General features: G+C 38.6%; 1 protein-coding gene and 1 long non-coding RNA gene across 2 annotated transcripts; one reads left to right on the top strand and one right to left on the bottom strand.

The window, feature by feature from the left end:
* Nucleotides 1–1,002: 1,002 nt before the first annotated feature.
* On the top strand, nucleotides 1,003–8,798 carry LOC117807400 (transmembrane protein 184C-like). The gene is made up of 12 exons (XM_034676682.1): nucleotides 1,003–1,282; nucleotides 2,652–2,827; nucleotides 2,937–3,067; nucleotides 3,240–3,276; nucleotides 4,359–4,564; nucleotides 4,649–4,723; nucleotides 4,795–4,888; nucleotides 5,098–5,210; nucleotides 5,288–5,387; nucleotides 5,482–5,559; nucleotides 6,860–6,953; nucleotides 7,078–8,798. Exons 2-12 carry the CDS (start codon nucleotides 2,711–2,713, stop codon nucleotides 7,362–7,364), a joined length of 1,332 nt encoding a protein of 443 aa, XP_034532573.1. The 5' UTR covers nucleotides 1,003–1,282; nucleotides 2,652–2,710; the 3' UTR covers nucleotides 7,365–8,798.
* On the bottom strand, nucleotides 8,794–11,594 carry LOC117807402. Its single transcript, XR_004629965.1, has 2 exons — nucleotides 11,520–11,594; nucleotides 8,794–9,008 (listed from the first exon to the last, which is right to left on the bottom strand). It is a non-coding gene; the product is annotated as an uncharacterized LOC117807402 (long non-coding RNA).
* Nucleotides 11,595–12,303: the final 709 nt, after the last annotated feature.

Below are 12,303 nucleotides of genomic sequence, written 5' to 3' on the forward strand. Positions count from 1 at the left end.
CATCAGATAAAATAAGTAAATATGTAAATAAATGCAACAAAACAAAACAAAAACAAATAATACTAATATTAACAATCAATAAAAATAATACTTCATTTGAGTCTTGGATAAATATACAATATCATTTTTATCATTTGTGTTATTATTATTATCATTATATTATCATCATATTTTCTCAAAAAATCTACTTTTTCGATGGTGTTGTGAATGCACCAACTAAACATTGAATTTATTTGTTAATTTAACAATTTGTTTTTGTGCTTTATTCGCTTTTTCTTAATCTTATTTATATTTTTAACCTTTTTTTTTTTGTTTTGCTTCTTAAAGGTACAGTGTGTAGAATATAGCTGTGTAATTAACAGTTTGTTTTTATGCTTTATCAACTTTTTCTCTTGTTCCATCTTATTTTTATTTTTAATATTTTTTCATGAGTGCTCAGGAATAAACTCAAACAAGAAAAAATGTTATCAAAAGCAATAATTAACTTTACATTTTAATTTAGATGCAATTTAAATGTACAGTTAAATTTGTGTCTTGGATAAATATGCATTGTTATTTTTTTTTTTTTATATTCTAATATAGTAGTATAGTTAACTGTTTGTTTTTGTGATTAATTATCATTTTCTCTTGTTTTATCTTATTTTGATTTCTAATCATTTTAGTATTTGGTGTTTGTGCTTTAAATTAAAAGCATTGAAAATATTCAGACAATCATAAAAGAGCACAATTAAATAATAAAACATAGAAAAGAGAAGGGAACATTAGAAATGCATTGAAAATAAAATTAAAATTTTCATTTAAAGCGAGTTTAGCTAAAAAAAAACCTTTCTGGATTTCATTTCTTTAAAAAAAACAAACATATTTTTTAATTTTTTAAAGAATTTACTATTTTCTAAATAATCAATGTCTGTGTGTTGTGATCTGAACACAAACTAATTTATTAATGATTATTTATAATATTTAATTCGTGATCAGCTGTTTCATGTGTGCACCACGTGACTGCTGGACTCTGACGTAAACACGGAGCAGACCGAGGAGGACGCAAACACGGAGCAGAGGCGGCACCCAGACCCGGACCCGGACTCCGTGGCCTGCCTTACCCTCCTGGATGGTCGTGGTCTGACGGTCTAACGGGACGGGGATCGGTGTAAACCGGGACCGGGATCAGCTGGTGGTCCGGTGTGGAGGAGGAGGGATGCGTTGCCTGGTAACAGACGGAGGGGCGAGGGAGGAAACAGGCCAACCTTCACTCTGATCATCTTCATCATCTTCAGCTTCAACGGTCATTATCTCTCAATATTTAACATTTCATCATCAAAATATTAATTAATCCACGTCATCAAACACCTGTTAAATCTGTGAGGTCGGTAAATAATCATTATTTAATATTTTTAATCAAGTGTTTGTGGAACACAGCCTGGAACGACGGTCTGATGAGACTGTGTGATTTTAATATTACATTAACAATAATAATTAACACACTTAAAATGTGTTATTATATTTTAACATTTAGTAAAACAATGTTAAGGATGTATTTTGTGTTAAGTGTGTTGTAAAAATGTCAAAAATGCCAAATAAGCTGCTCCTGTTTTTTTATTGTAAATATCAGAATTTATTTGCATAAAAATACTTTCTTACTGACATATTCTTATTATTTTTGATGGTTTGAGGTCACAATGTGTTTTAATTAAAATAAAAATAATAAAATAATCCACCAAATTCAGTCAAATCTATGACCTGCTAGCTTAGATTGTAGCTGCTAACTAGGTTAGCCTTCGTAAAGTTAGCTTTTACGTCAGCCAGTAAACAAGAAAATCTTTAATATTTGATAATGACGAAAATATTTTACTAGATTTGAATGTTTTCATTAACTAAACTCAGTTAAATAAATTAAAAAGTTATGTTTTATATCATTTAAGTGAATTAGCTTGTTGCAGTGGTATAGCTTTAGCATTTTGGCGACATACATAATCTTATTAAGTCGATGTTTTGAGGTAGCTACATGTTTTTGATGGCAAAATGTTAAAATAATCCACCAAATTCAGTGAAATGGAGACGCTACAGTAAGTATGACCTGATAGCTAAGATAGCTGATGCTAGCTATATTAGCCTTCGTAATGTTAGCTCGTACGTCGGCCATCAAAACAGAAAAACTGCATAAAATCATGAATATCTGATAGTTTGGAAAATATTAATAAATATATTTTTATAAGCTTAACTAATTATACTACACTGAAAAGGAACATTTTGTCTTGATAAGTACATTAGCTTGTTGCAGTGGTATAGCATTAGCATGTTGGTGAATTTTGACACACATACAGTTGACCAATAACAAATACTAAAATGTAAAAGTCCACACTTTATTAGCAGTAAATTCAGAGTTTTATAATTTTACTGTGACTGAAAAAATCATGCAAAGCTATGTTTAGCTAGCTAATTCATGCTAGCACTTCTAGAAATATTCAAATACTTACTAAATGTCACAAAGTTTTCGTTTTATTTTTAAACTTGAGATACCGGCTGGATTATGAACAAGATTTGGCCGAGAAAAGCTAGCTTAGCATAGCCTCAAACTTAATTAGCATCATACTTGTGTAAAACTTCATCTTTTCATCAAAGCTGCGTGATGAGCGGACTCTCTCACCCTCCAGGTGCGGCCTGTCCGGTCTAACATGTTCCTGTAGACAACGCTGAGGGTGAAGCAGCCGTCATGCCGTGTTCCTGTGCCGAGTGGAGGAGGTGGATCCGCCCGCTGGTTCTGGTTCTGTACGCTCTCCTGCTGGTGGCTGTAGTTCCACTCTGCATCTGGGAGCTGCAGAAAGACAAGGTCCACGTCTCACATCATCATGTCCCCCCTTAACTCTCCTCCTGATCTGAGCTACACCTCTGAGGAGAAACTGTGGACTCAGACTGTTCTGTTCTCTTCGTGTCTCCAGGTCGGGACTCACAGTAAAGCCTGGTTCATCGCTGGAGTCTTCGTGTTCCTCACCATCCCCATCTCTCTGTGGGGGATCCTGCAGCACATCGTCCACTTCACTCAGCCCGAGCTGCAGAGGCCGATCATTAGGTAGACTCCATGAGGAGGCTCAGACATGATCCAACCTGCACCTTTCATTCAGTGTGGACTGCTCCTTTAATATTTATTTCCCATGTGCATGATCCACACACACACACACACACACACACACACGGTGGTTTCATGTAATGACTCTCTCTTCCTCTCCATCTTTCTCCGCCAGGATTCTCTGGATGGTGCCGATCTACAGTTTGGACAGTGTGAGTCATCATCATCACACACATGCACGCACACGCACACGCACACGCACAGGAAGCAATCTATTATATTACGTTGCCATGGCAGCAGGCCTTGGTTGGAGATGATAGGACGGTGTTAAAGGAGGTCGAGTTACACACAGATACACACTCTCTTTCTTTTATTCTCTTCTTTTTCTTCTTTCTTTCTTTTTTCTTTCAGTTTTTTTCCTTTTTCCAAACTATCTTTTTCCCATTCTTTCTCAATTCATGTCTTTGTCTTTCTTTCTTTTTCTTCTTTCTATTTGTCTTCTTGTCTTTTTTTCCTCTTTCTCTTGTCCTTTCTTTTCTTTCTTCCTGTCCTTCTTTCAGTCTTCCTGTCTTTCTTTTTGTCTGTCTTTCTGTCTCTCTGTTTTCTTTGTCTTTCTTTCTTTCTCCCTGTCTTTCTTTCTCTTTCTTTCTTTCTGTCTCTCTTTTTGTCTCTTTTTGTCTCTTTTTGTCTTCCTGTCTTTCTTTCTCTTTCTTTCTTTCTGTCTCTCTTTTTGTCTCTTTTTGTCTTCCTGTCTTTCTTTCTTTCTTTCTTTCTTTCTTTCTTTCTTCCTTCCTGTCTTTCTTTTTCTCTCTTTTTGTCTTCCTGTCTTTCTCCCCATCCTTCTTTCTGTCTCTCTTTTTGTCTTCCTGTCTCTCTTTCTTTCTTCCTTCTTGTCTTTCTTTTTCTCTCTTTTTGTCTTCCTGTCTTTCTTGCTTTATCCTTTTTTGACTGTTTCATTTTTCATCTGTTGTTAATTTCTCTTATTTTTCATTTTCTGTCTTTCTCTTTTCCCCCATTCTTTCTTTCTTTTTTATTTTGAGTATTTCTTTTTGTTTTTTCACCTTTCTGTGCGTCTTTCTTCCTTTTTTCAATCTATATATATTTTTTTTTCATCTCTTCTTCCTCCTTTCTGAGGAGGATGTGACTCCTGAATGATCTTCCATAAGTAGCTGACAATGCTAAAAGCCTCTTCCTACTCCTCTTCCTTTTCCTCCTCCTCCTCCTCCTCCTTCTCCTCCTCCTCCTCCTCCTCTTCCTCCTCCTCTTCCTCCTCCTCTTCCTCCTCTTCCTCCAGTGGTTGGCGTTGCGGTACCCCAGCCTGGCGATCTACGTGGACACGTGCAGAGAGTGCTATGAGGCCTACGTCATCTACAACTTCCTGATCTTCCTCCTGAACTTCCTCAGTAACCAGTACCCGAGTCTGGTGCTGATGCTGGAGGTCCAGCAGCAGCAGCCCCACCTGCCCCCCCTCTGCTGCTGCCCACCGTGGCCCATGGGAGAGTAAGAGAGAGAGAGGGGGGGAGGCGGGTAGACTTCATGACGGATGTGTTACAGAGCGATCTTTAATGTCTCTTTCTCTGTCAGGGTCCTGCTGTTCAGGTGTAAGCTGGGAGTCCTCCAGTACACTGTGGTCAGACCTGTTACCACGGTGATAGCACTGTAAGTGTCCTACAGTTAGCATGGTGGTTCTCTCTGTGGGTACTTCATACTGGTCTTGTCTCTGTGTCCAGGATCTGTCAGCTCTGCGGGGTTTACGATGAAGCTAACTTCAGCTTCAGGAACGCCTGGTCCTACCTCGTCATCATCAACAACATATCACAGCTGGTTGGTATTCTAATGTTAAATAATCATTACAACATGGGGCCTAATGGGGACTGACTCACCTTCAGAGCCGGCCTCTGGTGGACGCTCAAGGAACTGCAGTTATTGTCACTTCTCCACAGCTGTTAGAAATTCATTAACAGTTAAAACACAACACAGGAGCCGCCTGTTCTTCCTCTCACGTACCTCTCTTCCTCTTCCTCTCTCTGCAGTTCGCCATGTACTGTCTGGTGCTACTGTACCGAGCCCTGAAAGAGGAGCTGACCCCCATCAGGCCGGTGGGGAAGTTCCTCTGTGTCAAACTGGTGGTGTTTGTCTCCTTCTGGTGAGGGTGGAGGCTGCTTCTCTTTCTTTGTATCATTTTAAAATAATGATAATAATATTAAACGCGTCTCTCTTCAGGCAGGCGGTGTTCATAGCGTTCCTGGTGAAAGTGGGCGTGATCTCGGACAAACACACCTGGGACTGGGACAGTGTGGAGGCCGTGGCTACAGGACTGCAGGTTCCAGAGTCTCGTGACCTTTGACCTTTGACCTTTGAGTGTTTGTGATGTCGTCGTTTGAATCCTGTGTTAACTGTGATTTTCATCTAAACAGGATTTCATCATTTGCATCGAGATGTTCCTGGCAGCTATCGCTCACCACTACACCTTCACCTACAAACCATACGTACAGGTGATCTCTCTATCTATCTATCTATCTATCTATCTATCTATCTATCTATCTATCTATCTATCTATCTATCTCTCTCTCTCTCTCCCTCCCTCTCTCTCTCTCTCTCTCTCTCCCTCCCTCCCTCCCTCTCTCTCTCTCTCCCTCCCTCCTTCCCTCCCTCCCTCTCTCTCTCTCTCTCCCTCCCTCCCTCCCTCCCTCCCTCCCTCCCTCCCTCTCTCTCTCTCCTCTCTCTCCTCTCTCTCCTCTCTCTCTCTCTCTCTCTCTCTCTCTCTCTCTCTCTCTCTCTCTCTCTCTCTCTCTCTCTCTCTATCTATCTATCTATCTATCTATCTATCTATCTATCTATCTATCTATCTATCTATCCATCCATCCATCCATCCATCTATCTATCTATCTCTTTCATATACATATCTCCATTTCTATCACACTTTTTGTCTCTCTCCTCTCCTTTCTATCCATCTTTCTACCTAGCTCTCTCTTCTGGTCTATATATCTCTCTCTCTATCTTTCTCATCCCTCTCTCTCTTTTATCTCTCTATGAATCTGTCTTTCTTTCTTTCGAACAATCTTCCCTTTTCTCTTTTTTCTATCCATCTCTCTATTTCAATCTATCTTTCGATGACTCTCTCTCTTATCTCTATCTCTCTATCAATCTCTCCATCTATTTTTCTACCACTCTCTTTTTGTCTCTCTTTCTTTCTTTTTATCTCTCCTTCTCTATCTCTATCAACCTTTCTAGCTTTCTTTCTATCTATCTCTCTATCATATAATTTAAGTATCTTGATACATCTCTTCTCATCTCTCTCTTTCTCTCTCTACCTTTTTAATGATCTCTCTCTTGATATCTTCTGTTCTCCCTCATCCCTCTCTCTTTCTATCGCTCTCTCGCTTTTATCCCTCTGAATCTGTCTTTCTTTCTCTCAAACAATCTTCCTCTTTTTTTCTATCCATCTATCTATTTCAATCTATCTTTCGATCACTCTCTCTCTCATCTCTCCATCTATCTTTCTACCGCTCTCTTTTTGTCTTTCTCTCTCCTTCTCTATCTTTCCATCAACCTTTCTATCTGTCTCTCTATCATATCATTTGAATATCTTGATACATCTCTTCTCATCCCTCTCTTTCTCTCTCTACCTTTTACATGATCTCTCTCATCTCTCTCTCTCTCTTTCTCATCCCTCTCTCTCTGTATCTTTATCATTTTGTTTTTCTCTGAATCTTCTCTCTCTCTCCTTCTGATCCATTAAAATCTCTCTCCATCTCTTCATGCGTCTCTTCTTTTCATCCTCCTTTCTTTCAGGAGGCGGAGGAGGGGTCGTGTTTCGACAGCTTCCTGGCCATGTGGGATTTCTCTGACATCAGAGCTGATGTCACGGAGCAGGTCCGCCACGCAGGTGAGTCTCCGTCAGGTAACGTCAGAGATGAGGAGGAGTTCCTGAAAGTGAAACCAGATGTTTGAGATGTTTTCAGTCCCGGTTAAACGTTCCTGCCCCGCCCCCCCACCCCGCCCCCCCTCAGGTCGTACGTTCCTGGGTCGTCCAAACAAGATGTACTTCGGTTCAGTGGCTCGACCCGAACACACCGAGCACACCGGCCTCCTCAACGCGACCTCCCAGGACGCTATCGCCGCGGCCGCCACATCCATGCCCTCCTCGCCGTCCTCCAGTGGGCGGTACCAAGGCCTCGGCCACACCCCCGCCCCGCACTCCATCTCCGCCCCCGCAGGGTTCACATCCTCATCCTGGGAGGACGACAGCGACAACTCTCCCGCTGAGCCCGCCGGGGACAACCCTGGAGGCACGTAGACTCTGATCCAAAGGGGGTGAACCAGAATCCCTCAGACCCCGGATCAAAACCGGAACTCTGGTCTGAATGTTTGAAGGGTTAAATCAGGAACAAGCAAAGGAAAGCATCTTTACTCTGTGATGTTAAAGCCATGTTTTCACTTACTCAGCTTTAAATGTTTGAATCTGTGTTCTGATGTCTCATGATGTCACTTTTGATAAATGTGTCTCTGAAAGGAAGCGGTGTACGGGGCGCCGTTTCTAAAGTCGTGCACGCTCAAAACAAACGGCAACAATTCTCAACATCGAGCTCCAAACGTCTTAAAAACATAGAGTGAAAATTTGAGGTTCTTATTTTACTTCTGCTCAACAGCAGTATGAATTTAAATATTAACTAAATATTAAGGATCGCAGAGCAACATTTAACTTTTAGATTTAACATTTCACACTTAGATCCAACACTTAGATTCAGCATAGCATGTAGATTTGAAATTTAGATTTAACATTTAAGAATCATATTTAACATTTAAAAATCATATTTAACAATTAACATTCATATTTAACATTTAAAAATCATATTCAACATTTAACATGTAGATTTAAAATTCAGATTTAACATTCAAAATTCAGATTTAACATTTAAAAGTCAGATTTAAGATTAAACATTTAGATTTTAAACTTATATTTAACATATAACATGTAGATTTAAAATTTGGATTTAACATTCAAATATCATAATTAAAATGTAACATAAATATTTAACATTTAACATTCATATTCAACATTTTGATTTATAGTAAACATTTATATTTAACATTCAGTTTTAACATTTATATTTAACATTTATACTTATATTTAACATTCAGATTTAACATTTATATTTAACATTTAGATTTAATATTCAGATTTAACATTTAGATTTAACATTTAAAAATCCTATTTAACATTTAAAAATCATAATTAACATTTAACATTTAGATTTAACATTGAGTTTTAACATTAATACGTACAATTTAACATTTAGATTTAACATTTAACATTCAGATTTAACATTTAACACTTTTATTTATATTTAACATTCAGCTTGAACATTCAGATTTAACATTTACATTTAACATTTGGATTTAACATTAAGATTTAACATTTAGATCTAACAGTGATTGTAACTTAAATTTATTTTCATAACAAAATTAAATGTGAAGATTACAAATATTCCTCTAAATGGGATTAAATAGAGAATTTAAAATTTCACTCTATGGTTTTATGATGTTGTGGAGCTACATGTTGAGAATTGTTGCTGTTTGTTTTCAGTGTTTATAACTTCACAAACGCGTCCCCATGGCGATGGTTGTTGGGTTCACCTTGATGCCACAGAGCTCAGTCGTCCTCGAGCTTGTTTTAACTAAATGTTCTACTTCACAATAAATGAATATATCACGTCAACACAAACTTTAATGTTGTCTGTAGAGTTTATTCTGTTTTCCACTCCACATACACAGCACATCCAGACCGTCCTCTCTGGGATATAAAAAACACAGTTTACACACAGGCAGGCCTCAAAGTTCACGTCGGTTCCTAACTGCCAGTTCAACTGTAAAACCACAAAGACCGATGGGCACATACAGTACGTGGTCAAAACACACCAACTGGAGGGCTGAAGGCTTCCTGCAAAGACGTGAGTCGCTGTTTATGTTTCTGTTAACACAACAAAGTAAAGTTTATTTCTTTTTGTGTCTTTATGTTGAATAGACCTTTTAGAAGAAGCGTTTTATCAGCCTAAACATTTGACTAAAGTGTGATTTCATCTTCAATACAGAAAAAGATGCATGAAAAATGCACATTTTGGCAGACAAATAAGTATTGCCCAAATATGCATCCACCCACAAAGTTAGTGTCTGATCTTTTGTAGAGTCACCCTCTAGTGCCAGCTCATTATTTGGACTGTGTGGATTCATTATTTACCTGTTTGACCTGTTATTGTCTCTGTAAATGAATAACAGGTCGATGCATATTTCGGTAGAAAGAAAATAGCTGTTGTCAAAAAATGCATCCACACATAAAGATATTATTCTGACTCTTTAGAGTCCTAAACTATTGCCAGCTCATATTTGTGGACTGTCCATATGCAACATGTACAAATAAGTGACTTTTAATAGTCTATGAAGCTGAATAACAGGTGGATGCATATTTCAGCAGACAGCTGATTTAAAAGAAGTTATCATTACACGTCGGCCGAATTTCTACACTACATCTGTTTCATGAAACCCTGGGAATTTAGTTGCTTGTTTACCTGTCAGTGTTGATTATGCTCAATGATACAGTGGGCTCGATTATCACAGAACACTCCAGTAACAGATAAATTCAATCCATCATCATCGTTTTGCGTTTTCTGCATTGAAACGCTTATTCTACAAAGTCTATTCAACATAAACATATCTATCTATCTATCTATCTATCTATCTATCCATCTATCTATCTATCTATCTATCTATCTATCTATCTATCTATCTATCTATCTATCTATCTATCTATCTATCTATCTATCTATTTATCCATCTATCTATCTATCTATCTATCTATCTATCTATCTAAGCAGAAGTTTAGTTTTATTTAATATCCACTACCAGTCAAAAGTTTAGAAACACCTTCTCATTCAAGGGTTTGTATTTATTTTAATTATTGTAAACACTGTAGATTAATACTGAAGACATTAAAACTATGAAAGAACATATATGGAATTATTTATTTATTTTTAAAAGTGTTAAACAAAGCAGAATATGTTTTATATTTTAGATTCTGTAAAGTAGCCCCCTTTTTCCTTCATGACAGCTTTGCACACTCTTGGTATTCTCTCAGTCCGCTTCATGAAGTGGTCTCCTGGAATGGTTTCTAATTAACATGAGCCTTGTCAAGAGTTTTTGCCACATTGTCAACAGGAAGAAGTCCGTTTAAACAGTACACTACATGTGCCTGACTCCAGTCGTTCTAGCTTTTCTGGATTAAGTATCATTACGGGATTTCGACCAATCAGAATCAAGTGTCGAACACAACCGGGTAATAATAATAATAAAGACACCATGCTGCGGAGGACCCAAATACAGAATCTGATACATCACTCTTACTTTCTCCTCCTAGACTCTCTCTGTGTGGGTTTATAGACACAGTCATTGATGTAAAATGTGGCATGTTTCATGTTTCATTTTGTGGGCGGAGCTCTAGCGTCAGCATATAAATTCAGCTCAAACCAAACTAGCTTCCTTCCTTTTAACCATGCTGCATGAGGCACCATGTGGCTAACTCCCCACAGCCTGAGCTGTGTTTGAAATGTAAGTCTCCTCTGCTTTCTAATGTGACTTCAGCTCTTTAAACTGAACATCACCCTCTGTCACAACTTCTCCTTTGTTACCAGATAAACCAACTTTAACCAGAATAAAACATCATTTGGCGTACACATGTGACCCGAACTCATTCCTTCTTCAATATTTAACTTTCATTCGAAATATTACTCCATGTTTTATTCTTTTGAAAACAAATGTTTGCAGGTGTTATTTAATATTTCATATATACTCTTATTTCTTTCCTTATGTGGGGCGCTTAGACTGCTAGGCCATCAGCGCCCCAACTATCTAAATTCTTAATATTAATTTGATGCTTTAACTTATTTTAATCACACGTTTTATTGTTGTTGGTGTGCATTAGTCTCTATTTTAAAGACAAATTTTTGTTTTTTAATATGTCCTGACATTTTATTTTTGCTTCTTTCTTGTTTTTTCAATCACTGTAAAGCTCTTTGAATTGTATTTGATTTGTATGAAAGGTGGTATATAAATAAAGCTTGATTGATTGATTTATTGATTGAATGATTGAATGATTGATTGAATGATTGATTGAATGATTGAATGATTGATTGAATGATTGAATGATTGATTGAATGATTGATTGAATGATTGATTGAATGATTGATTGATTGATTGATTGAATGATTGAATGATTGATTGAATGATTGAATGATTGATTGAATGATTGATTGATTGATTGAATGATTGATTGAATGATTGATTGAATGATTGATTGATTGATTTTTGCAGGCCTGTACCGCTGCCTGTGTGCGGTGGAGACCACAAACGGAGCCGTCACTTCACTCAAACAGCGCAGAATAAAAGATCAGGTCAGTACCTTTTAGCGCTGTGAGGTCCACAGAGCAGTTTAACAAAGTACTTCTTAACATCCATCCATCTTCTTGCGCTTATCCGGGTCCCGGTTGCGGGGGCAGCAGCCTCAGCAGGGAAGCCCAGACCCTCCTCTCCCCGGACACTTCCACCAGCTCTTCTGGGAGGATCCAGAGGCGCTCCCAGGCCAGCTGAGAGATATAATCTCTCCAGCGTGTCCTGGGTCTTCCCTGTGGCCTCCTCTGAGACGGACACGTCCGAAACACCTCCCCAGAGAGACGTCCGGGAGGCATCCTGACCAGATGCCCGAACCACCTCATCTGGCTCCTCTCGATCCAGAGGAGCAGCGGCTCTACTTTGAGTCTGAGCTCCTGACCCTCTCTCTAAGGCTGAGCCCAGACACCCTGCAGAGAAAGATCATTTCAGCCGCTTGTATTCGCGATCTCGTTCTGTCGGTCACTACCCACAGCTCGTGACCACAGGTGAGGGTTGGAACGTAGATTGACCGGTAAATTGAGAGCTTTGCCTTCTGGCTCAGCTCTCTCTTCACCACGACAGACCGGTACAGCGTCCGCATCACTGCAGACGCTGCCCCAATCCGTCTGTCAATCTCGCGCTCCCTTTCCCCCCACTCGTCTTCTTAACAAGGGAGGGTACAGGAACATCAGGTCCAGTGTTAATCCAGTGTTACAAGGGGAACTCTGAGCATTCCCCGGGCAGGATTTTACAGATCGTTAACAACATAAATGAAAGAAAATACATCAACGCATTTATGATTTATTTTTCATGAA

Source organism: Notolabrus celidotus, chromosome 23 (genome assembly GCF_009762535.1).
Source record: "Notolabrus celidotus isolate fNotCel1 chromosome 23, fNotCel1.pri, whole genome shotgun sequence".
Lineage (NCBI taxonomy): Eukaryota > Metazoa > Chordata > Actinopteri > Labriformes > Labridae > Notolabrus > Notolabrus celidotus.

What these genes read in the sequence shown, in the direction of transcription:
- LOC117807400 (XM_034676682.1), top strand. Translation starts at nt 2,711, where the DNA reads ATGCCGTGTTCCTGTGCCGAGTGGAGGAGGTGGATCCGCCCGCTGGTT. An exon ending in CCACCGTGGCCCATGGGAGA is followed by an intron (nt 4,565 to 4,648) that starts GTAAGAGAGAGA and finishes TTTCTCTGTCAG; the next exon opens with GGTCCTGCTGTTCAGGTGTA. An exon ending in CCGTGGCTACAGGACTGCAG is followed by an intron (nt 5,388 to 5,481) that starts GTTCCAGAGTCT and finishes TCATCTAAACAG; the next exon opens with GATTTCATCATTTGCATCGA.